This window comes from Pan troglodytes, chromosome 13, assembly GCF_028858775.2.
Source record: "Pan troglodytes isolate AG18354 chromosome 13, NHGRI_mPanTro3-v2.0_pri, whole genome shotgun sequence".
Lineage (NCBI taxonomy): Eukaryota > Metazoa > Chordata > Mammalia > Primates > Hominidae > Pan > Pan troglodytes.
In genome coordinates this window covers 35,017,931-35,044,805 of record NC_072411.2, presented here as the reverse complement: position 1 = coordinate 35,044,805, position 26,875 = coordinate 35,017,931, and the positions used below count along the sequence as shown (strand labels likewise).

The window sequence follows — 26,875 nt, the reverse complement described above, 5'->3', positions numbered from 1 at the left end:
CCACCTCAGCCTCCCAAAGTGCTGGGATTACGTATGGAGAATGATTGAAACATGTGCTAAACCAAGCGAAACCCTTAGAACAGAACAATAACTTCAAGGGTGTTTCCTCTTGCTCTTAGAATGCTGGGATTTTGGCACTACTCTTCCCAATGCTATAAGGCCTGGACTACATGAGGTATAGCATAGACCACTTATCTGACCTAATTAATACTATCTAACACTTACTGAGCACCTGCAGTGTACCAGTCACTATGCTGCTGATCATTCTACAGGTATGAACTCACTGAATTTTCATAAAACGCTTTGAAAGAGTTACCGTAATTTCACCTATTTTACAGAAGAGGAAACTGAGGCACAGAGAAATTAAATAGCTGGCCCAAAGTTACACATTACCAATGTTAGGTCACTCAACATCCTTTGCACCCTTTTAATTAGCTGGGTAGACTGCCATAAAAATGGAGTGCTTGGTGAGTCATTGCCCCAGTGGAGAGCATAGAGAGGTTAAGTATAGTGATCAGCAAAATTTCAGTGATGTCCAAGTTTTTGGTTCTCTCTACTTCTTTATCCCACCTTCTTAAAGAGCCCTGAGCTGTTGTGTTTTCTGGGCCCAGCTCTATTCTTTCCAAAGATGGTCTTTTTTTTCAGTCATTGATCCCTTAGTCTGCATCTAGAGCAATGTAGTATGTTTCCAAGTTATTTCCATTTAAAGTGATCTAACTGAACATCATAATTACTTTTTCCTTAAATAATTCTTTAAACATACTCTTAGATGTAATTAAGCATGGGGAAAGAGACCCTTTTCCAGTTATCCCTAAGTTTATCAATCATGAAATATATATCCAGTTCCTTTTATGGTATGTGGAAAGCACATGACATGGCCTGAGACCTTCCTGACTGAAGCCCAAGACTTGCCTGGCAGAGATATTATTCCACAGACTATAATTCTTAACAGAGGTGGCAGGAAATTTTTGACTTTGAACTTTACCTTTGTTGTGCCAGACCCCTATTAACTTCAGTAGGGATAGCACCATGTTCGAGAAGCCAAAGAAGACACCCAGAGCCAGTGGAGGACACACAGGGTTTATTGAGGGAACTTACATACAGGGTGGTCTAGTGGCTGCAGGCTGGACAGGAGAACCACAACTGCTTGCAAAAAGCATGCAGTTTATATAGCATTTTCACTTAGCGCCCTCCGCCTAGCAACCTCCACCTGGCAACTTTCATCTAACCCAAAACAGAGGGCCTCGATCACCTGTCCAGCCTGTGTTCCATAGGATGGGTCCTGGGTTCTGATGTTCCTCATTGATAAGGAATGAATCCCTGGATTGTCCACTCCTGGATTCATAAGCTTGGAACTCCAAACACACATTCCTCTTACACCCTAGGGTCATTCTCAGGGTATGCTTAAGTTATTGCTGTCAGGTTTGTCTGCCATACAACTTCCTTCTTTCCTTGTAATGATTTAAGTATACTTTAAGCAAACTCCAAAATTTAAATACACTGGAGAGAAAAGTTAGGGTTGAAAAATTATATTATTAAACTATCAATTATAAAAGATATCTTTTTTAAAAGAAATCTCCTTTAAATAGCAATATCTTTAGTATAAAATGTATATTTGCCAAATTTCTAACATAATAGATTTTATTTTCATGAACATATGTACACACAAGGCAAAATTGAAGTGTTTGTGGTTTTCAAGAACTGGAAAGTTCCTGACTAGTTCATCTCAGCCCTGACTGAGTATCAGAATCACCTGAGGGACTTGCAACAGAATCTGCTATATGGGCATCTCCTTAAATCTACTGAGTTCAAGTGATGCGGGCTGGTACTCTGCTTGGTTTTGTTGTTTCCAGGTTTGACAGATCATTTTGATTCCTCTTGTCCGTAGATCTGTGCTAGGAACCAGTGAGGTACATCAACACCTATTCATTTCACCATAACCTTTTCCCTCATTTTGAAAAGGTTAAAATAGAGTTGAAGTGAAGTTCACAGCCCAAAGTCTCACTCCAGCACATGCTATATTCATCTATACTGATTTTTACACACACAACACCTGTTTCAGTAAGTACCCTGGAAGTTAATCAGCGAAGATAAGTGAACTCTTAAGAGAGCTCAATTGTAATTTACAGTTCTTTAGAAAGTGCTTCCTTTCTCTTTCCTTATTTTTTTTTTTTAAGCCTTAACAAAATGTGGTAAACAACTGTAAATATGTAGATCGGCAGTGAGTACATTGAGTGACTGAGTGCACACCGGCTGGGAAAAGAAATCTAAAATTCTGTTTGTTGATAGAGTGGCTAAGTCTTTGCACAGTTATTTATAACATTTTAATACACAATAGGGTTATGAAGTATTTTTATTGAGAGCTTTTATTTATGTCTGTGGCCTATAATTTTGAGAAGTCTCAAGGGTTTTTGATTCTGCTTTAAGCAATTGGTCTTTTCTATGAATTGTTATGAACTTCGAATAGCTGCTGAAGTGGGTGATGGTGGTAATGGGAGTATTTTTATTGTGTGTTAAGATTTAAAGGGCTGAAACTCTTCCTTGAGGAAGCAGATTTCTTTCTTCCTCTTTTGTTTTAAGTGACATCCACTGTTCATATAACAAGTTCAGATACAGAAGGCGGAATTTCTCATAACCAAAGTGTGTGCTTAGATTCAGGTCAGTCAAAAATAATGTCTTTCGAACAAGATGAATCTTCCTTTTCTCTTTGAAATTATTCTATAAGGTGAATTTTTTTATTCTACATCCTACAGAAATATTTCCCAGATATCCAGAAGTTTTCAAAACAGTTTCATTTGAGAGCACCTGCTGGCTGGCACACTAACTAAAAAGTATTTGTCTCATACATCCAAAGTCATGTTAAATACTTTGAAAGGAATAGAAGAGTTTTAAATAACATCACTAAGAGTTGAAATAGATATGTACATTCTTCTCCAGAATTTAAAATCCCTGGTTTAATGGGTTCTGACTCTACTTTCTTGTTCTCAATTTCTACCGAAATTCTGTGCTCAGACACGAATGCTTTTCCTATTAGACGTTTTGACCCTGAACCGAGTTCTTAACCAAGTAAAAGCAGAATATGGTCTCTCTGTTAAAACAAATATAACCTGTGAATAAAATGGTGCCCTGGAAAAGCACCTTCTCTTACTACAGGTGAGCTGGTTATTGCCAATGTATGTACCCGCTGTTTCCCCAGCTCATCTCAGCAGAGAGCCAGCCTTTATTTTGAATACCCAATATTGTTTCAGGTCAGGAGGTTCTGTGGCTACCATCCAAAAGATGTTGCCCTTTAGTAAGTGTGCAGCTTGAGCAAATACTTGGGGCATTCTAGATCATTAACCAGGCATATCAGTTATTTCCTGGTCTAAGAAACAAATGAATTTGAACAGAGCAAAATCACGATGATATCAGTCCTTGAACTTTGACCTTACTTTTATTCACTTGTAGCTAAAAAACTGTCTTTTGTTTTTTTAGAACTTGGCTTATTAATGCTTTGTGAAATGGAGAGAAAACAGGCTGTGACAGGAAATATAGTTTTGGAATGAGGAAATAGTTAAGAAAGAAGTGGAACAGGCCTGCTGGAAAAAAACATACACTTTCATTACTGAGATCTCTGCTATACGGTAACCTTTTAGCTATATTGTCCTTATTGATTTTGTCTGCACGGAGAGCACAGCATGGCAATGAAGAGAAATTGCCAGGTGTGGGGTGAAAGGAAAATGGTCTGGCCAGGGGTCTGCTGTTGGCATTTAAGCCATTGCAAGATTCAGGTGTTAATTGGCCTGACAGGCATATCTGAGGAGGCAGAACCACAACCTTTGTGGCATAGAAGCTTGTTCTTGGGCCCTCTGGAGCAGTTTCTGGGTCTAGAAAGGTGGCCATCTTCCCCTTTACAGCATTTGGTTGTAAGACAAGGGATTGGGCTGTGATGGATTGGGGTTCACAACCCACCTGGGCCTCAACCCAGAACAATTCCATAGAGTCTCCGGCAGCTGAGACTGGGCCTTAGTATGGTTAAACATTTTCCCCAGGTGATGCAAATACCATTGCTATGATTGTGAGTATCAGTCAACTCCATGATCTTGAAGATCTTTTCTGGACAGCTCAACTCTATGAGGAAGGGCACAGGGAGAAGATTCTTTTGTTAGAGAGAGAGAGGGTCTCACTATGTTTCTCTGGCTGGTCTCGAACTCTTGGGCTGAAGCAGTCCTGCTGCCTCAGCCTCCAACGTCACTGGGATTCCAGGTGTGAGCCACCATGCTTAGTTTTCCATAGAATATTCTTAAGGAAGTTTGACTTACAGGTCATGGGAGAATGTGGATGCTCAATGGAAGTTCAAAGGGTGTTTCTTCTTCCACTAATAATTATTTGCTGTGGCCTGGGAGGGGAAGGGCTATCTAATCCTAAATCACTTTAGGCATGTGCCAGCTGTGAAACTATCCAGAGGTGCCCCCTGCACAGGACTTTGTCAGCTCCTAGGCCCTGAAAGGGTGGAGATAGTAGAGAAGTCTATTGAAGTTGCCCCCCTCCTCCCGACTCCCATGTCAGTCTGTCAGCCATCCATTCAAACACAGAGGCAAACAATACTCAGTATTTCTTCTTTTCTCCATGCAATAGCTAGATTAACATAGGGAAGAAATAATCTGATGAAAGGGAAATTGTAGACCATTTTTTAAATGAGTATCTCAATAGATGCAGGAAAAGCTTTCAATAATATCCCTCATGATTAAAACAAAAACCCCGAATAAACTAGGCATTGAAGGAACATACCTCAACATAATAAGAGCCATCTATGACAGACCCATAGCCAACATCTCACTGAAAGGGCAAAAACTGGAAGCATCCCTTTGAGAACTGGAACAAGAAACAGATGCCCTCTCTCACTACTTCTATTCAACATAGTTCTGGAAGTCCTTGCCAGAGCAATTAGGCAAGATAAAGAAATAAAAGGTATCCAAACAGGAAAAGAAGTCATCAAACTATCTCTCTTCACCGATTATATGCTTCTGTACCTAGGAAACACTAAGCACTCTGCCAAAAGACTCCTGGAACTCATAAATGACTTCAGTAAAATTTCAGGATATGAAATCAATGTACAAAAATCAGTAGCATTTCTATACATCAGTAACAGTCAAGCTGAGAGCCAAATCAAGAACGCAATTCCATTTACAATGGCCATAAAATACCTAGGAATACACCTAACCAAGGAGGTAGAAGATCTCCACAAAGAAAACTACAAAACACTGCCAAAAGAAATCAGAGATGACACAAACAATTGGAAAGACATCTCATGCAAGGACATGGAGTCAACCTAGGTCCCTATCAATGGTGGTCTGGATAAAGAAAATGTTGTATATATACACCACAGAATACTACCCAGCCATAAAAAAGAAAGAAATCATGTTCCTTGCAGCAACATGGATGCAGTTGGAAGCCATTGTCCTACATTATCCTGTAACACAGGAGCAGAAAACAAAATACCACATGTTGTCACTTATAAGAAGGAGCTAAACAATGGCTAATCATGGACATAGATGTAGCAACAAAAGATACTGGGGACTCCCATAGGGGAAAGGGAGGGAGGGGGCAAGGGTTGAAAAGCTATAGTGTACTATGCTTGCTACCTAGGTGATGGGATCAGTCATACCCCTAACCTGAGCATCACACAGTATATCTAGGTAATAAATCTGCACATGTATCCCCTGGATCTAAAATAAAAGTTGAAATTATATTTTTTTAAAAGACTGCTATGAAGTCCCAGCAGTCCCTCACATCTTAAAGACCACATGTATAAGAGGTGCTGGTTGGGGAATTTGTGAAGAGGAATTTAAATGAGAAAAAGTTTCAGGGAGAGGCAGACCTGGAAATGAATCCTAGCTTTCTCCCTCAGTTGGTTTTGTCATTTTTGGGCAACCTAATTAGCTGGAATTGCACTTTCCTCTTCTATGTAGTGGGTATAGTGAGGCTAAAGGGAAAGATGTCTGTTTTCCCAGTGGTTCCTTAGACATAATTTCATTTAACAATCAGAGATAATGTATGATAGCGTGCATAGCACATTTTAAGTATTCAATAAACAGTAGATATTATCATTATTATACAGCTAATCCCCCATCTACTTAACTGTTCTTTCCCTTCACATAGCCAAATTCTTCCTGCCTCACCTTACTGTACTTCTATGGCCAGTGCCACAGATGCCTTTTGTAAGCCTAAAGGTTTAGCATTGGAGAAAATCATGAAGCTGTGAGAAATGTAGACACCTCAGGAGTGCCAAACCCAGGGTCAGATTCCTAGGCAGGAGACGCCGTTTTGGTGCTGTCTTCTTCCACTGCACAATCTGTTGTTTCCATACTCCAGCTACCAGTATTTTTCACGTAGATATGTTTTTCTGAAATCTCCTCCATAAAGCATCATTCCAAAGCAAAAGAAATTAAGATGACAAATACTTCAGAGAGCATCATTCACATATTAGTTTGAACCAGTTAATCTGAGGGTTTGCTGTATCAACACATCTCAGAAAATGGGAATTTAGGACATAGTATTCGAAGGGGAAGGAGACAGCAAAATAATTTCCCTAAAGTGATTTAGGAGCTTGTAATCCTCTACAGTGATTGAATAAGTCTGGGTGAAACCTTAGACTTATTCAATAGACTAATTCCTAACGGTTCCCTGGGTGAACCGGGGGAAAGAGCTGTTAGGAATTAGCATAGGGATACAGAAGTGAGGAAAAAAGCAAGTAAATGCAAATTACAAATTATAACCCTCATTTTATGGCTTGTCACATGCCACATGCATGCAAAAGGAGAGAGAAACTGTGGATCCTCTCTGTCCTCCTTCCCTCATGTTCTCAGGATCCAGACCTGAGGCTGGTATGTCTTAAGTAAATGTTGAGGGCCTGGCCTGCTGTCTCAGGGCTATTTGCTGCATGCCTTCTGTGGGATGCACCAAGTGTCAAACCAGTTTCAAAGGGGCTTTGGGAACAAGCCTGTTGAATTGGGGTTTATGATGGCTTATATTTTCACTTCATTTGTTTAAACGAAGAGCCAAGAATCTCATTCATGATGATTCCATTGTTTTGTAACAAACAGCTCTCAAGTTCCCACTAACAACCTTCTTATTACAAAATGTACAGGTGCTTTTTTCTGTGTTTTATTTGGTAGGTTTCCCACCTCAGCCCCTAATAAATTTTGTTCCACATTAAATTAATAAATTAGCACAGGAAACTCATTTCTCCCCATTAAGGCCAAGCCTATCCCTTGTTCTGAATTAATAAGCTTCTGCTATAAGTGATCATCTGAATACACTTTCCTGCTACAACCTTTTTTATTGTACTTATAAAAATAATTTATAAACATACCCTTAAGATATAAAATAGGCTATATTTCTCTTGGGTCACTGTATTTAATTATTCTAACCCTACTGTTATTGTATTTTTCTTTTCTGTGCATTTTTGTTACCTTTTTTTTCTTCTGAGCTTTTGAACATCACCACTGGGGGACTGGTAGTGAAAATTGACACAGTAATAATAAAGTGTTTTACAGTTTACAGGGTACTCTTGCAGCATCATCTCATTTGAACCTCACATTAACCTTTTGAAATAGAAAGGGCAGAAGGTGCAAGTTCATCTCTCTGGTGAAGAACCTGTTTGACACAGGCAGTTGACTTTTTCAGGTCATACAGTGAGTCAGGCTGGGAGTGGACTTGATCTTTTGATTCCAAGTCCCATATCTTGCAAGCATGGCATTAATTACTTTCTACACCAGTGACTCTTAAATTTGGCTGTGCCTTGGAATCATCCGGAGAGTTAAAAACAAAACAAAACAAAAAAACACTAATGTGCTGGTTCTACCCTAAGGATTTAATGGGTCTGGGGTGTGGCCTGGGCATGAGGATTTTTTAAATTTCCGCAGGCCTATTCTAATATGCAGCCTAGGTTAAGAATCATTGCGGGCTGGGTGCAGTGGCTCACACCTGTAATCCCAGCAATTTGGGAGGCTGAGGCGGGCAGATTAGTTGAGTCCAGGAGTTCCAGACCAGCCTGGGCAACATGGTGAAACCCCGTCTCTACAAAAAAAATATAAAAAATTAGCTGGGTATGGTGGTGCATGCCTGTAGTCCCAGCTACCTGGGAGGCTGAGGTGGGAGTATCACCTGAGCCTGGGAGGTCCAGGCTGGAGTGAGCCATGATGGCCCCACTGTACTACAGTCTGGGCGACAGAGACCCTGTCTCAAAAAAAAAAAAAAAGAAAAAGAAAAAAAAATCATTGTACTGCAAGGCTTGGCTGATTTTTCTTGCTCACTATGTGAAAGCTTCCTGTGGCTGTGGTCTCATGGCTGTGATCTCATTTTCACTAACCCAACACCAGCCTCTACTGTAGAGTGGCCAGCCTATGCATTCTGCATAGGAGACATGCAAAGCTTCTGGAGAAGATGGGAGTCGAGTTGGTCTTTGAAGGAGTAAAATTCAGATAAATGGGAGTATCCTTTGGTCTGTGGGTTCTCTGATGAGAGACAGCGGAGGGTTATGGGCACTGTGATGCAAGAAAGCAGAGGACTATGGGTATTCTGGTGAGAGGAAGCAGAGAATGTTGGATAAGTTTAAAGCCTTCAGAGGCCAACAGCCTAGATTCAGATCATCACTGAGCAGCCACTCACAAGCGGCCTGATGTTTGGGGAATTACTTAACCTCTCGGGGCTCTGAGGAGTTCCCAGAAATGTTTGAAGCATGGGTTGGTAGGAAGCTCGTTGCTGGGGAGGAAGTAGGCATGGGGCAGCAAGGTCAGTGGGTCACTCAGAAAAGTGACTAGGGCATGGGGTGGGCCCTGTTCAGACACCCTAGACTGGACTGGGTGGGTGAGAAATAGCAGAGGTGTCTGAAGAAGCAGAGTGTGGAGGAAAACCCTGCTGCCGGAAAAACCTTCCTAGAAATAGAAAATCATTTCATCTGCATTAGTAGGAGGACATTATGGCCTAAATGAAAAAAAAGACAGGACTCTAAATTCGCCCTAGTTAGTGGTGCCTGCTAACTGAGCTTGAGGCCTATTCTCCTTTATTACAAGTTGAACAATTAGCACGTGTTAGAGAGTTACGAAACTGAGACTTTTTTCTTGACATAATGACAGGCCCTGGAAATTCAGTGGAAGCTTGGCAGAGAGGATGTGGGCAGCGAGGCCGCAGGGCTGATTCTCACAGTGAACCCTTCTCAGCCCCACAAGTTCAAAGCCTTACGTGTAGAGCTGAGTTTCTAGAGTGGCCCAAACCATAATTGCTTCTGACTCTCCCATCAGTGTCTGGCATAATCTTTGACACACAGGACTGCTAAGTTTGCTGGGTTGAAAGAGACACGGAGAACCGGGCAGCATCCTTACAGCTTAGTGGGAGTTATTGCCAGAATGCTTCAGGGTTGTTGTGGGCAGAAGTCTATAAAGTGATCATCCAGGATCTTAGAGACGAGGACTGCTTCAGAGAGGTTGGATAATCTCACATTTATTCGTGTAGCCAAGACCACAGGCCATGTTTCCCGACTATTGTCATGTTGATGTGCACCGTGTGGCCAGCTTCTGTCTGGTTTCTAAGGAAAGAGCTGTAGTGTGACACAGGCGGGTCAGTCACCATGTGGGGTGATCAGGATGGTCAGCAAGTCTTAGGTACTCAGGAGGAGGAATGGAAGGCAAGACAGGTAATTTGAAGTCACTGACTCTCAGAGCTAAATATTACCTCCAGCATCCAACCACCTCATTTTGCCTATGAGGAAATGATGTCACAGATGTCCCAGTAGCTTTACCAAAGTCATACCACCTACGAGTGGCAGACCTGGAACCAGCATCCAGCTCAGTGGATGCTCAGTTTTCTACTTTCCCCTCCCTATGATTGTGGCAACAGAAGATGTACTTGGTTGCCTAACACTAAGATGGCTACTGGTGAAATCTAGAAGACTATTTATTTGGATTAATTTGGAAGAGCTTTTCCAGGAGAGCCATTTGTCATGGGAACCACAGCTTGGCCAGTTTATTATTCTTTAAACACAGAGATTTTGCATGAAGAAACTGGTTACCCAGGTTTTGGATGCACTTTTCTATTGCTTTTTCACATACATATTCTGACTTTTCTAATTGCCTTTGAGGATCATACTTATTCCTGTTAATTTGTCTAAATTTCCTTTCCTCTCTCACCAAGATGAATCATCTGGCAGGATTACAGCTGTCTTCGCCAAGTAGCTCTTTGCTTCTCTACTCCCACTGAGGCTGTGAGTGGTTTGTCAGAATGTACATCCCACTATGTGACAAAGAAGCACCTCAAGTGATAGCTTCCTGCCACTTTCAGGGGTTAGGGATAAAAATAATAGTTTTAATGTCAAAAAGTATACCAAGACAGTATTACTAGCAAAAATGTCTTCAGTACAAATCCTCAAGCAATTCAGCCCTACCCTATGCACTGAGTTTTGCCTGACTAGAGACAGCAGGTATTAGAAGAAGTGTAGTCTTCTTGCTTTATCCTTAAGTTCCATTTAGGTGCAAATAGGTGGAGCTTCTCTCTTTTCTGACATGAGCCCCCAAGAGAATTAACTATGTAATTTATCTCTGACTTTCAAAAGTAGTATAGTTAATGCATCTTATTGGAGCTCTTCTTTTAGGTAACCCCTGGTTGGAAGAAGGTGGGAGGAATAGAGTACCTTGATTGGGAGTTAGTCTTTGAGTCACCAGAAATTCCCAGGGTGTCTTAGGGAAGACAACTATTTATGGCTTAAAAGTTGATTTGCTCCTATGTGAGAAGATGCATGTGGCAGGGGGTGTCAGTTAAAGGATAAGCATGCAAAATCTCATTTTCTAAGAGAGAAAATCAATTTAGTGGTGCCTTTATCTTCTGTGCAAATATCCTATTGGTTTTTTGCTTTATGTCTATGGTGCCAAAATACTTGTTTAAAAAATGTTTTCTGTTGAAAGTACTTAGGAATAGTTAAGTAGTTCAGCAGTACTCTTACTCCCAGTGTCATCAGAGGTAAAGCATCAGCATATTCACCAACATTGGACATTTGCTGAATGCCTTCTGTGTTGTGCAGTGTGTGGTGATAGGGATGTGATATAGAAAACATTATTCCTGCCCCTGAGAGTCTTACATTATAATTGTGACCTGGTGAATTGCATACAGTATCTACTTACTGAACTTGGACTGAGAAGTTCCCTTCTCCATAGGAGCTATGTATTATTATTATCATTATTATTTCATTTAAACACTTAAAGAATTCTTTCTTTATAGAAGCAGTTGCTTTTTAATCAGTTCATTTTAATAAGCTTAGAAGGTATATAACTATTTATTTGCCAGCAATTGCCACACACACAAAAATGATATGATATTGACCGTGTTTTCTGAAACAAAAATTTGAGCACCTCGGTCATCTAGAGAACAGTGAGATAGAATTTTTTTTATTTTGTTTTAGAATTTTTACTTGAAAAAATAAAATTGTGTATATATTATATATAACATGATGCTTTAATATACACACATTGTGAATGACTAGATCAAGCTAATTAACATATGCATTACCTCACATACTTATCATTTTTTGTGGTGAGAACACTTAAAATCTATGCCTTTGGCAATTTTCAAGTATACATTGTTAAGTATACTTACTCTTTCTTCTTTTTTTTTTTTTTTTGAGATGGAGTCTCGCTCTGTCACCCAGGCTGGAGTGCAGTGGCACCATCTCAGCTCACTGCAACCTCCGCCTCCCAGGTTCAAGCAATTCTTCTGCTTCAGCCTCCCGAGTAGCTGGGATTACAGGTGTGTGCCACCATGCCCGGCTAATTTTCTGTATTTTCAGTAGAGATGGGGTTTCACCATGTTGGCCAAGCTGGTCTTGAACTCCTGACCTCATGATCCACCCACCTTGGCCTCCCAAAGTGCTGGGATTACAGATGTGAGCTACTGCGTCTGGTCTCCTATCTGAATGAAATTTTGTATCCCTTGACCAGTATCTCCTCAACCGCTGCTTCCACCCAAACCCTTACTAAGTGCTAGTCTACTCTCTGATTCTGAGTTCATCTTCTTTAGATTCCATATGTAGTTGAGATCATGTGATATTTGTCTTTCTGTACCTGGCTTATTTCACTTAACATAATGTCCTCCAGGTTCATCCATTTGTGACAAAATGGGTAGAAAATTTTATATTGGCTTACATTTATTTTGATTAAAATTCTGCCAGGGAATCTCAGACACGTGGCTGCTGTAAGTGAGTACAATAGACAGCAATACTGTAGCCACCCACCTACCATTTACAACTCAGTGACTGGGTTGTCACTTCCTTCTGGGATGGCCCTTGCTAAGTCCATGAGCTCAGCTTCCCTACCCTGTGAATTCCTTTAGAAAACAGGATAAAGGGGGATTGAATTTGAATTGCAAATTTCAACCTTAAGTTATGAGGTTTTTTTTTTTTTCTCTGACTCTTAAGCATTTAAGTTTAACTATTACCCACTGAAATTCCCTATCTACATGGCATTCTTACTTTCTTTTTTTGGTTTCTATCTGTCCAGCTTATACTCAAACAACTACCCGTGGGCTACAAGGACATAATTTCTGTTATTAGTTTTCTTAGATGTCCAGCCACCTGGAGCATACCTTTAAGGAAATTCTAGGGGAACTTTTCACACCATTCTATTCCACAGTAGAGTTTCCCTTTATGTAAAGTGGTTTTAGAATTGAGGCTATTTTTTTTAGGGAAATAAATGTTGCCGATAGATGGAGCAGGCAATAAAAGCATCATCTGAAAATTTATTAGTGTAACTCCACAGGATCTGTTCAATATGGAAGACAGTCGGCAATGTTGAGGAGGGTTTTGAGTGAAGAGTAATGTAGAGGAGATGTGGATTGATATGTCAGTGGTCGTGGGTTCATATTACAGACATAAAGAAAACACTTTGTTCTCTTATCCATCATACACATTTAATCTTGGGGATTTTACCATGTGCTTAGTTCTCTTTGTAAGTCAAATCCAGAGATGAAAAAGAAGAGTTTTATATGTTTTGCCTGACAGTAGTAATGTTAAACTGTGAACAAATTGGGATGTGCTTTTAAAATCCTGTGATTTATCTGACACTATTTTTCCCTCTTTAAAATTTAGTATGCTTGTGCTGAACAAAAGCTGCTAGCAATCCCTGGGAACGTTGTTATGGTATTTGCTGAAGTGCTATCTAAAGTGACAATATATTTTGCACACCCTCCTCACCACCAGAAAACAAATGAGTAAATAAATCACAGAAGCTGAAACAACCAGGGCACGCTGGAGCAGCTGTCAGCCAGACGGCTGGCCTCTCTGCATTTCCATTTAGCTCCTATTATGGTATGTGTTTATGTTTTGAACTAATTGAGTCATCATTAACTATGGAAGTGGTGGTGGTTTGTTAAAACTATTCTGCTAGTAGTCACCTGAGGCCAGACCTGACATTTCTGATACAAACACCAACTCCGTAGAGGAATGGCCTGGGAGCCTTGGGAGAAACGCTGCCAGTAGCATGGTTCATGCTTGGCTAAAGATCACAGATTCTCAGATAGAATTACTACCGTTAGGGATAGATCTGTACATGCATGTCAAAGTCCAAAAGAGGTCACCGAGTCTGTGGAAAGAGCATGACGTCCAAAATCGGAACTGTATTTAAATTCTGGCTCTGCCACTTACTATTAAACGGGTCACCTAACAACCCATTAGAGGCTGTTTCCTTGTCTGTAAAGGGAGTCCAGAATATTTGCCCTATATCGCCCTTGCCATGTGTAAAATTGTATGTCTGAACTCACTTGGTTTAACCCTGAGATGTTATACAAATATGAATCGTTATTTATTATGTCTTTTGTGTTCTGGAAAGAGCATATTTCATTTTAACACCACCCTGATCTCTGCCTCATGTGAACAATCCTAAATTACAGCTTTTTATATTTTTGCTATGAATTAGTAGGTGGATTTGACACATGGTTATATATTCAAAATGAACAAGTTCTGTTTTAACTTCTACAACTGACTAGTTCCTAAAGTTGGATGTTTCTTCATATCCCCATAATTTCATTTTGCCATCAAGTTAAAAAACTAAGTACTTTAGAGTTTTTCCCCCTACAGTGCTAAGATTTAAGGATAGTCCCCATCAGAAAATAATGAATGAGTTGGAAACAGAGGATAGCTGTTATTACTGTCAGGATAGGTGCAGTGTTACTACATGGATGCTTTGTGTCCACCATCAGTGTTAGTAATAATAAAAATAGATGAGTGAATTGTCTTTATTTTTTTAAGGCCTTGCAACCAAGAGCTACTTGGGACTATTTTCCCATAAGCAAATGCCATTAGAAAGGGCTTATATTAGGCATGATTTTTGGAAAGTGTTAGGAGTATCTTTCACTAAACTCTCACTGGCCTTTTGTTTCTTACAGGTAGCTTTAACCTTAGGGCCCAAGAAAAGTACACAGCAAAAAGATAAGGTTTTCTTTTTTGTTTTTTTGTTTTTTTTTTCCAAGAAGGTGAGGAAATGGGAAGATAGAAATACACTTCTGGAAAAGAAGCACAAAAGTTTTATTATGCAGGGAATCTTCTAGGCAGGTCTAATCTTAATGAAATTATGTATTAAAAACCCCTGAACTTCAGCAGTGTTTTAAGTATTTATTTCTCAAAGTTGAGTTTTTACAGATGATCAAAGTTGTATAAATTTAAAGTGAGAAGAGACCTTTGAGTGAGTCTATGTTTGTGCATTTTATTTTATGGATGAAGAAATTGAGGGACAGAGAATTTATGTGATAACTAAAATTACACAGCTGGCTAGTGGCAGAGCTAGGAGGGAATGCAGATTTCTTACTTCTACTTGTTCTAAGGCTTACTGAAAATGGGGCTAGATGTCTCTACCCTGGAGAAGAATAGACTTTTAGATCCTAGTGAGACGGTGCTTGATGATCTGCAAGAAGGTTGACTGTCAAATGAAATACCAAGGTGTGTCCAAGTGTGATATATACTGCCTATCCCCTCTGCCATAATTTGGGATTCTTTAGTTATCTTCACAGTCCTAGACTCAGACAGACCTAGAGTCACTCCCCAGTGACGGTGTAGAAGGCAGAAGGGCCACCGTGTTGAGGTTAAACCTTTGTACACAAAACTAGGCAATTATATCCACCCAGTGGAACTGAGTATTGGAGTTGGGATGAAAATGTTCCAACTTTTCTTCTTATTTTTCTTAGGAGAGAAATTGTGAGCCTATTGTGACAACAAGTTGCCACTTTTCTACCTCATTTGGGAACTGATGGGCAGATTTCTCTCTTTATTTAATTAAAACAAGGGGCAAGCAGGCATTGTTTTTAAATTACTAAAGCTTTTTTTTTTTTTTTTTTTTTTTGGAGATGGAGTCTCACTGTGTTGCTAGGCTGGAGTGTAGTGGTGTGATATTGGCTCACTGCAACCTCTGCTTCCTGGGTCCAAGTGATTCTCCCGCCTCAGCCTCCAAAGTAGCTGGGACTGCAGGTGCATGCCACCACACCCAACTAATTTTTGTATTTTTTTTAGTAGAGACGGGGTTTCACCATGTTGGCCAAGATGATCTCGATCTCTTGACCTCGTGATCCACTCGCCTCAGCCCCCCAAAGTGCTGGGATTACAGGTGTAAGCCACCATGCCTGGCCAATTTTTGTATTTTTTTTAGTAGAGACGGTGTTTCACCATGGTGGCCAGGATGGTCTCAATCTCTTAACCTCATGATCCACCTGCCTCAGCCTTCCAAAGTGCTGGGATTACAGGTGTGAGCCACCGTGCCTGGCCTAAATTACTAAGGCTTTCTAAGCAAGAGAGTTGTAGACATATGTTTCTCTTCATTGTTGCAAACATAGAACCTGTCTCTTGGAGCCTCAATGCCCTTTGCTCTAGAAGCCACTGAAAGTAGTTACAGGCTGTTAATACCATCTGCTTCTATGAAAAGGAACAGTCATAACATAGTGAGCCCCAGAGTCTCAGAACTCAGATATAAATTTTGAGGGGTCTCTCATCACTTGAAGGTAGAGTAGTTTGCATAGGACATCTATTACTGAAGTAGGGTTAGCAAGCTATAGGTAAATGTGTATCAGCTTGTTTGGTTACACCTAGTGTTCCAGTATACTATTAATAGCCACACCCACTCTTACTCTCCAGGGAATGTTGCTTTGGATGATTAATTATCTGTTCATTTTACTTGTTAATAATAGAAATTAAATCAAATGTGCAACCTCAAAAGCTTATCTAAAGTAAAAGTGATTTATGTTCTATGCTCAAGTGTGTTTGTCCAGAGGCACTTAGTCTTGGATTAGAATTACCTGTAGTGTTCTCTAAAATGAAAGATTCCTATCCCTACTCCGAGGTATTGTGAGTCACTAGGGCCAGAGTGTACCAAGGAATCTGCGTTTTAAACAAGCAGCCCTTCTTCTCCTCCCCCAGCCCCTGTCGACTCTGATGCTGGTGGCTGATGGCCCACTCTCTGAGAAACATTGAAATAAGGAAATGTTGCTTGTCACTGTTAGAGGAAGTACATACTGAAGAATCAGAATTATGGAACGCCTTACAAACTGTGGGTTCTCATTTTGTAAGACTGTTGTTTTAATAATGGTTCCTTCAACTCCCGCGTAGCCTATTGCAGCAGCATCTTGTTTTTCTGACATCTGTGTTAACTTCCCCCAACCCATCCACACCATATCAGAGAGAGATTTCAGAACTCAAATCTAACTGTGTTACCCTCACTGCTACCATACTTGAAAATAGTCAGTGGCATTCCATTCAGTGGCTTCTCATTTCCCTGAGGGTAAAGACAAAACTCCTTGACAAGTGGCCTAGCCCCATCTGCTCATCCAGCCTCATCTCCCTCCCCAGAGACCCTAGACTACTTTTGGACTTCTCAGTTGCCCTCCCCTCTTCTCACATCATGGTTGTTTCCTGGTCCCACTGTGCCCTCGGATCTCACCTCAATCTGGGAAACCTCTCCCAACCTCTCATTTATATCACTCTATTATCTGTTCTCAAAGCACCTTGAAACTCTTCCTCACAGGACACACTACAGTGCTATTTTATGTTTGCTCCTGACATTTTGATTAATAGCTATCTTCTTCCGCAAGACTGTAAGCTCCATGAGAACAGGGGCCACACGTGTATTTTTCACTTTTGTATGCCTGGCATATTCCTCAGCGTCTAGCATGTAGGAACTGCTCAGCAAATATTAATTGAATAGCTCGATTAATGAATTACAAAATAACCTTGTGGAATATTGATTGAGTCCTCCTGTGTCCTGAAATGGGGAAAGCCAGTGACTAGAAGATGGAGAAGTCACATTTACACATTTTGGGAAAGGGTATAGACTGAGCAGCAGCTGGCCATCCATGAAGAGCCATGCTGTCCTCTCTTAGGACTAACCAAGCTTCCTGGGCTGTCATCTGAGTTCACTTGATGCGTTCCAGAACTTTGTGTTGACTGATGTTATTTTACATAGGCCTGATGATGTTGACTGCTTGAGAACAAAAGATGAGTGCTCTGCCAAAGGTGAATCATTACCCTAGATACCACTTAGGGAAACTTACAGCTCTAAGGATTGCTTTATGTAGCGACAAGGTGAAATTTAATTTCAACCCTTCGATGCAAACTGAGCTCCTAAATCTTTAGCTTTCTGAGTTCTAACTGGTATTTGTTGAGGCAAACAAGCTTATGGTCTCAATCATATATGAAATATGTGGGGAGTGAAAGTTGTTTGTATGGTAGCTTCACTTTTATAGAATTCACTCTTGATTAAACTCCATAAAAATGAAAACAGGTCACCTCTAGAATCAACTTATTCTCTTCAACTTTGACATCCTCATGAGTGGGTCTGGCTAATTTTTCTTATTTCCTTTTTGGAGGTTCGTAAGACAAATACACAGTATTTAGCACTATACATTTTTGACCTCTCTGTCTGATATCCTTTTTTGCTGTGTATATCTCAGATTCTTAATTGGCAAAGGACCTAAAATTTGTGATATTTTTTCTGATTAAAATAAGTTATTTATTTTTGGATAGAACCCAAACACTTGATTTTTTAAAAAATACTGTCATGTTTTTATGAGTGTAGGATAAATCCAACTGCTATTCTATCTAAAATGGACTATGGTGATCTGTGAATAGGGTATAGCCACATTTCTCTCCGCTCTCTCAGGTCTTTCCTCTACCTCTGTCTCCACCTGTTTGTTTCTTTTGCTCATTCACTTACTCTAAATACGTCCCTTCCATTTTCTCTCTTTCTCAATGTTACATTATATTCTAATACTCTCATTGGTAAATGATTAAGAAACAAAAGATTCATCTTAAATGATTAAGAAACAGGAGAGAACCCCACCTTCTGGATTTGCATCAGGGCATTTTGTCATGTAGAGCACAGGCAAGTATGCCTTTAGGTCAGTGACTAGTCTGTGAGCAGCATGCGGACGTGGCTTTTGGTCCTGGGTGGCGTTACATCAGAGCAGCTTTAAACTCTCTTTGTCACGAGCACATCGGCAGTACCTACACCCTAGAACCATTCAAAGTGGCCCCGCGACTTCCAGCTGCCAGGATCTGTGTCAGAGAGCACTTTTACTTGAGAACTACACAGAGCCTCACTGCCTCCAGCAGGCTAGAAGAGCCAGGAAATGAATGCCTCAAGAGCTGGCCTCAACTAATGACTCCTCCAGGGTTGGGACACCAACACGTCAGCTCTCTCACCCTGGGGTCAGATAATTCTTCCTTTCCTTGAGTCACTTCCCTACCTCCCTACTGGTGTTTCCTGCATCTCCCAAATGAGCTGCTTGTACTCAATTCCTTGTTCTCTGAGAATTCAGGCTAGACACTAATGATTTAGAAATGCTAACTAAGAAATTAAACTGTAAGTGATATTTTACAGGGGGATGGGCGCAGTATGGCTCATGCCTGTAATCCAGCACTTTGGGAGGCTGAGGTGGGTGGATCACCTGAGGTCAGGACATACAGACCAGCCTGGCTAACATAATGAAACCCCATCTCTACTAAAAACACAAAAATCAGCCTGGTGTGGTGGCACCTGCCTGTAATCCCAGCTACTCGGGAGGCTGAGGCAGGAGAATCGCCTGAACCCGGGAGGTGGAGGTTGCAGTGAGCCGAGATTGCACCACTGCACCCCAGCCTGGGCAACAGAGGGAGACTCCATCTCAAAATAAATAAGTAAGTCAGTCAGTGATATTTTACAGGGAACTGCATTTTCCAAACCTTGGCTCCTCTATCAGTGCCCTTCATCCCCTGCCTTCCTGGCTTTAGAAATCTCTTCGTACATTCCCACCTTTGCTACTCTCTCTGGTGCTCCCTCTTCTTTTTAGTTCTTCAAACAACCTCATTTTTTTCTATCTTGAAAAAGGTTTCCACTTGCCTCCACAATGCCCTTCAGCTACAGTTCTTTAGATTTCCTTCCCTGCCAAACTTTCAAATGAGCATCTGAGAAAATTGCCTCTATTTTCTCCCTTTTTACTTTTTGCTTAACCACTGACAATTTCGGTACCATTGTCACACTTTAGTCAAACAGCTCTCAAGTTCCCACTAACAACCTTCTTATTACAAAATGTAGAGGTGCTTTTTTCTGTTCTCTTGTCATTTCTGCTACCACTGAGTGCCTTGACAACATTTTCTTTCTGAAAACTGTATCTTAATTGAATTCTTAGAACTTTAACACTGGAAGAGACATTGAGTCCAACTCCTCACCTTATCTCTGGGGGAAACTGAGGCCTAAAAAGTTGGAATGATTTTCCCAGAAAGTTCCAAAGTTGTAAAATCTGAGCACTGAATTCAGGGCATCTGACCCATCATCTGTGGTAGTTTCTGAACCACCGTAAAAACTGCTTTTGGTAAGTCCTGATTCAAACCCTTCAAAATATTCCTGATTTTTATTTCCTTCTGTATAAAGACTTTCCAACTAGTCTCCTAACTCCTTCCTTCCACAGCTCATTCTCCATTGCAGCAGTCAGGATGATGTTTCTAAAATGTAAATCAGAACCTACCACTCGCCTACGTCTAGACTTCAGTTCCTCTTTAGTGCACTTAGAATAAAATCCAAACTTCTTCCTATGCCTCGCAGGACCCTCTATGGTCCAGCTCTCTTTCTGATCTCATTTCCTGCTAGCCTTCCTCTTTTAGTCACTATGCTCCACCACAGACCCTCCCTCAGCTGGCCAGCAAGGCAGGCCTGGCCCTGCCACGAGTATTTGCTTTGCTAGTCCTTCTGCTGGGAATGCTCTTCCCCAAACCACTGCACAGCTACTTCCTCCTCATCATTTGGCCTTTGCTGTAATGGCCACCTCCTCACTCAGCCTCACTCTGTTGTTAGCACATCTAACATTGCCCCTAACCACACCACTCTCTATCAGATAATATTATTTTCTTCATAGCATTTACCACCAGCTACTAATACCTTATATTACTTACAGATTTGATTTGGAGTTTGTCATGTTTACCAACATTAGAATACAATTTCATGGAATATAGGAACTTTGTCTTGTTTTCCATACTCCATTACCTAGATCAGCAAATGGCCAGTAATCCATGTTTAACAAAACATTTGTTGGATGAACAAATGAATGAATTGTATCTGAATTTTTGTCTCATTTCCAAGCATCCTCTCCCCCTCCTTTTCTCCCCAATCCTATTATTCAACTATTCTCTCAAAAAGCTTTTCTCTATTATAATCAAACTGATTTCCTTATAAACCTGTAAGGACAAAACTTACTCTTGACTAGGAGCCTTTTAAAATTTTCTCTTTCACCAAACACCCACCCTATGCCTCTCTAACTATTTAAGTTGTATCACTGTGTTAGAGTATGAGTCACATTCAGTTTCCATAGAATCATGTCTCACAGCTTTCATTGATTGCCCTTTCTTCAAATTATGTAAAGTGACCCTGACATTTTATGTAATCTAAATACTGATATATAATCCATATTGTCTTTAATTATTTCTACATCATAATACTTGGGCACTGTATCTAGGTACTTTAAGAGTGTGTGTGTGTGTGTGTGTGTGTGTGTGTGTGTGTGTGTGTGTGTGTACGATAGGGCAGTGGCTCTTCATTATTTGCAGATTCTGCATTTGCAAATTGTCTACTCACAAAAATGTATTTGCAACCCAAAAATCAATACTTGTGTCACTTTTGTGGTCATTCGTGAACATACATGGAATGGTGAAAAATTGTCACCCAAGGTTCACGTTAGTAGCTGAGATGGAGCAAGGCAGCACTGTGCCTTGTTGTTTTAGCTTTCATGCAATAAACTAGTGTCCTGTTTGTGGTCTATTTAGTGATATGCTTTTTGTATTTTGTGCTTTTTGTTGGTGATTTCACTGTTTGACATGGCCCTGAGTGTAGTGCTTAAGTGTTGTCTGGTGTTCCTAACCACACGCAGGCTGTGATGCGCCCTACAGATAAAATACCTGTGTGTCGGATAAGCTTCCTTCAGGATGAGTTACAGTGCTGTTGGCTGTTAGGTCAGTGTCAATGAATCAACAATATATGTTAAATGTAAGGTGTCTTTAAATAGAAATACACATAAAACAAGATTATATAATGGCTGGTTAATGAAAATGTGACCAGAGGCTCACAGGAACCTAACTCTGTATGTCCCCTAGGAACAATAATTTCACATTTCCTAAGTTGGTGTACTGTTTATGAAAATTTTAGAGAACATAACCATTGTGAATGACACAAATTCACTATATGGTATGTGAGTGTATATATGTTGACATTAGCCTCATTTAGGAGTTTAGGAGACAAAGACATCAAGACTTATTGAAATTAAAAAGTTTGTCCAAGGCTAGGTGTGGTGGCTCAGGCCTGTAATCCCAGCACTTTGGGAGGCTGAGGAGGGTGGATCACCTGAGGTCAGCAGTTCGAGACCAGCCTGGCTAACCTGGTGAAACCCTGCCTCTACTAAAAATACAAAAATTAGCTGGCCATGGTGGTAGGTGCCTGTAATCCCAGCTACTCAGGAGGCTGAGGCAGGAGAATTGCTTGAACCTGGGAGGTGGAGGTTGCAGTGAGCTGAGATCGCACCACTGCACTCCAGCCTGGGTAACAGAGCAAGTCTCCATTTCCAAAAAAAAGGAAGTTTGTCTAAGATCATTTGCCAAACTGCTAAATAAATGTTAGACCTGAAATCTGGCTGTCACATTCCAAAGTCTTTTGGCTTTTCATTTACCACCCCAGTGGCTTTTCTTTGTTTTAATTAGCTATTGGGCTCTGATTATTACAGGATACTTCTACAGATACACACACACACACACACACACACACACACACACACACACAAAGAGTCATGCACCTTATAAAGATGTGTGATGGTGGTCTCATAAGATTATACCATGTTTTTACTGTACCTTTTTTATGTTTAGATATGTTTAGATACACAAATACTTGCCATTGTGTTACAGTTGCCTACAGTATTCAGTACAGTAACATGGTATATAGGATTCTAACCTAGGTACCATATAGCCTGGGTGTGTAGTAGGCTGTACCATCTAGGTTTGTGTAAATACACTCTATGATGTTTACACAATGATGAAATCTCCTAAGGAATGTGTAACTATGTATATGTGTATGTGTGGATATATGTATGTGTGCATATATACATATGTATATGTATAAAATATAAGTGGCATATGCTGAGTGATGAATGAAAAACTATATACAGAAAAGTAAAATGAAGATAATTTTAAAACAGCTTGCTTCATCAAACTAAGTTAGTGTTTACTTACAGTCATCCCAAACCACAAAAGAGAAGTAAAGGTACCTCTTTGTTTAGGAACAATATCTACAAACTTCATATTCCTTATCTTGGAAATGTAAGTCTGACAGGTGACCAAACCCTAAAAAATCAAAGCTATAAAAATGCTACCATGACCTGGACTTGTTTCCTGGCCTGTGGATGTACATCTTAAACTTGCCTGGCATTTATCTGAGCTGAACTCACACCTGCACATGGTATACAGTTACACATGCTTGGGCCTGATTTCATAAAGAACTACAACCTTTCTAATCAACTATGCATTTATATATACAGAGATGACAGGAGAAATTAGATCCTGAAATCTGTACATAACAGGTTCACATGGATGAATTCACTGACTTTGTGGTCTAAAGTGATTTATATATACACACACGTATACACTGATACATATATATGTATAAATGTATACATATACATTAAGACATATTTTTACATAATTCGTAATTTGTTTTCAAAAAGTAACTTAAATATTTTTGGAACCTTCAAAGTACCTTGATGAACACAGTTTGAAAACGCTGTGGTTTTTTTTTTCTTCTTATGTTCTTCTTTTCTAAGTAGATTGTATGAGCTCCTTGAGGGTAAGAATGATACCTTTTGTGCTTCTGTATTTGCAAATAGATCTTAGGTTAGTATTAAAATATAGAGAAGTCTCTTACCACTGATAATCCAGTTTTGTTCAGATGGTTGACAACCAGCTACATTAAAGCAAAGATTTCTGCAGCATTGTGTTTAGAATTAAATAGTGTAATGGAAGGATGTCACCTGATTGTGGGGAGCAAGAGTCTCCATGCACAAAATGGATGCTTTTTTTAATATGGTAATCTCTTGATACTTCTTTTTCCCTTGAAAACAAGAGCATTCATGAGGCTTAACTTAGTACTTCTCAACTTTCAAAAAGCTTCCAGAGACAAGGTTGAGTGAGGGGCTTCCAACAGTGAGTCAAGAAAAAATAACTTTTTATGTCTGCCTCAAGGCCATAGTATGAATGCTGAACAGTGTTACAGAAAGGGACTAAGGGATCCTTAAAAGTTGTGTCATTATTGAGCTGAAAGAACTAATAGGTGTGAGCTTTGAATTCTGAAATCACTCTTATTTCAGTATTTTGTGATATTTTATATTCTTTTAATTAAATGGCTGCATGTCCAGTGACTTTAATGACCCTATCTTGAGGAGCTATGCCTTTCACAAATCAAGGTATCAAAATTGATGTATTTTTCCACAGTTTGCAGTATAGCTGAGTTTCATTGTGCAGATAAAATTGGATTAACCACATGACTCCACCTATGGCTTTGCTGGCTTAGTCACTTCTCCAACTGTGCAAAGGACAACTGCATTGAGAGATGGCAACCTAATGGCCTTGTCCTTCCAGGGTTCAGTAAAAATATCTACTTCATTTTTTAAAATAAACCCCTCTCAGAATTTGTTTAGCAAACTCCCAGCCCCAGAAGAATGCACACGCAGGAGAATGATTCCAGCCTTTTCAGCCTCACACTCATGCTTATTTTTCACTGGAGATTATTGAAAACAGTAATTCTTTCTTGCTTCAGGAAAAGCTGTCAGAGGAAGAGAGAAAACATAAGGAAGCTTTGGAAGATCTTCACATGGTGGTTGATGAGGATTCGAGGAGTGAAAGCAGCAGTACAGATGAGGGAAAAGAAAAGACCAAATTGCTATTAGAGAGATTGAAAACTCTAGAGGTAAGAAATGAAGCAATTTTTACACTCTTCAAGAAAAATAACAGTGTTCTGCTTCTTTTATTGGCACTGGTTTTGAGTGAGTATAAATCTTCCCTTTTGAGTTCTCCCAGACTAATATGATCTACGATTTCCTGCTGAGATTTGTCTACAATGAGCAAAAAGTTAGCACTGAAAGGGTCTTGACCTAATGTTGTTTTAAAAGGAGTACATAGGGCAGTAATTGATTTTAACTTAAATTCAGCCCTCAAACTGGATTAGTTCCTAAAATTGCAAGCTCCTTGGGGAAAGAGGCTATGTGATATTTTACTTTGTTTTCCCCAGTAACTGGTAAAATGAATGAATGAATGAATGACTAAGCAAAATATTTAATAGTGTGTAAAGATGATTGGACACACACACACAGAGATTTTATAAGCAGTATAGTCATATCTTTAAAAAAAACGTGCAGGAATTAAATGTGTAAAGCATCTAACAGTGAGCTGAAACTGGCTAAGGAGACTTAAGGAGATTTTTGGAGCACTGACATCCTCCAGATACCTCCAGACCGGGATATGATAACACCCGTCTGTTACTTCATGGCATTCGACATTATTTCAAGTGTTAATTCATGAATTTTTATAGCAGTCATCAAAGACCATTCCAGTTACTAGTTCTTGATTGAAATGTCACATGCTTAAAGACTCAGCAAAGATTTTTTTTTTTCTATGAGTTCACTTACGTCCTTTCAATAAGCTTATAAAGGGCCTTCACCCAACATCTAAAAACGCAGTTCTACCATAGAGTCTGCAGAATCCTGAAAACTCTACTAGCATAAAGGAAGAAGAGCTGGAGGCTGGGCACGATGGCTCACGCCTGTAATCCCAGAACTTTAGGAGGCCGAGGCAGGCGGATCACGAGGTCAGGGGATGGAGACCATCCTGGCTAACAAAGTGAAACCCCGTCTCTACTAAAAATACAAAAAAATTAGTCAGGCGTGGTGGCACGTGCCTGTAGTCCCAGTTACTCAGGAGGCTGAGGCAGGAGAATGGCATGAACCTGGGAGGCGGAGCTTGCAGTGAGCCAAGATTGCGCCACTGCACTCCAGCCTGGGTGACAGACTCAAAAACAAACAAACAAACAAACAAACAAACAAAACAAAAAGACCTGGAGGGGCCTTGTTTTCTATGCTTGCTTTCTGCAATTCTACCTCAGATCTACCACATTGTCTATAATGAGCATATCCATTTTACACTAATTTCCTCGGTGATAATAAAGCAGAATGGTGAGATTATGCACTTTGAAGCTCAATTCTTGGGGTTTGATTTGAATCCCTGTTCGACTACTTTCTAGATTTGAAACCATCAAAGTTACTTAGGCTCCCCATGCCTCTGTTCCCTCAGCTGAAAGCATGGGGATAGTAATAGTAATTAGCCTTACAGGGAAGTAACGAGGATTACGTGTGTAATTATTTTTAAAATGATGCCTGGTGCATAGTCTCTTTCATTCATCCACACCAAACCTGCTCCTTTTCCTTAATTTTGTTCCTACTTACCTGGGCACAGTGATTAATAATATAAGGACTGTGAATGAAAGAGTTGGGCTACTCCACACAGGTGTGACCGAAGGCAGACAGGTAAGCAAGTAGCTTCAAACTCAGAGCAGAACAAATATCAACTAAAGGAATCGCTAGCAACTCCCTCTGGGCAAAGAGCTAGGAATCACCCTTGTCTCCCCAAGGGTTCTCATTCTTTTGTCATTTTTTGAAGATAGTCACTATAAAAGATAGGAAAGCTTTCTCAAGGGAAACTGAGGTTCCTATTTGAGTTTTAAGAAACTCATAACTTTATCTTGAGGTTGAATTAACTAGATTCACAATAGGAAAGAGCTGATATCATTTCTTACTCCCAGAGAACAGTGTACTTAAATTGTTAGTTTTTGTTTATGACTACAGAGAAAATTAATCTTAGTTCATGTTGTTGTTAGAGACAACATTGAAAAGGACATTTTATTTCATTAAGCTAAGAGGTCTTTAAAAATGTATTTGGCAGCGAATGTTTCTTAAACTGTAGTGAGTAAAAGAGAAGCAGTATCTTTTTTCCTTCCACAGAGTTCTTTACACTTCAGCCAACAACTCTTGATTCCAGCATTAGTTGAATGCAATAGATGATGTCTGTAAGTGTCATTAAGACCCACTATTTTAATTCATAAAACTATTTTATTTTTAATTTTCCTATAGTCATAGTGTCACTGCTTGTTTCCTAAAATTCTTTGTTCAATATTAAATGAACTTTCTCCTTGCCTTCACATCTTACTATCTTCTACTTGAACAGGTAATAAGAAGATTATTTCATTTTATAATAAAGTATGTAAAATAAGAAATACAAATATATAAGTTTGTAAATATATATAAATATATC

The 26,875-nt window shown here is 39.9% G+C and overlaps 1 protein-coding gene across 6 annotated transcripts in view; it reads left to right on the top strand.

Annotated features, from left to right (window-relative positions):
• Positions 1-26,875, top strand: part of NCKAP5 (NCK associated protein 5) — a 996,333-nt gene that overhangs the window by 680,070 nt on the left and 289,388 nt on the right. For all 6 annotated transcript variants that reach the window (XR_010149730.1, XM_016949712.3, XM_016949711.3 and 3 more), the window contains exon 7: positions 24,330-24,479. Coding sequence is in view for 5 of the 6 variants with exons in the window: in XM_016949712.3 (XP_016805201.2) it covers positions 24,330-24,479 (150 nt within the window). In the remaining variant the exon portion in view is untranslated. The remainder of the gene's footprint in view (positions 1-24,329; positions 24,480-26,875) is intronic.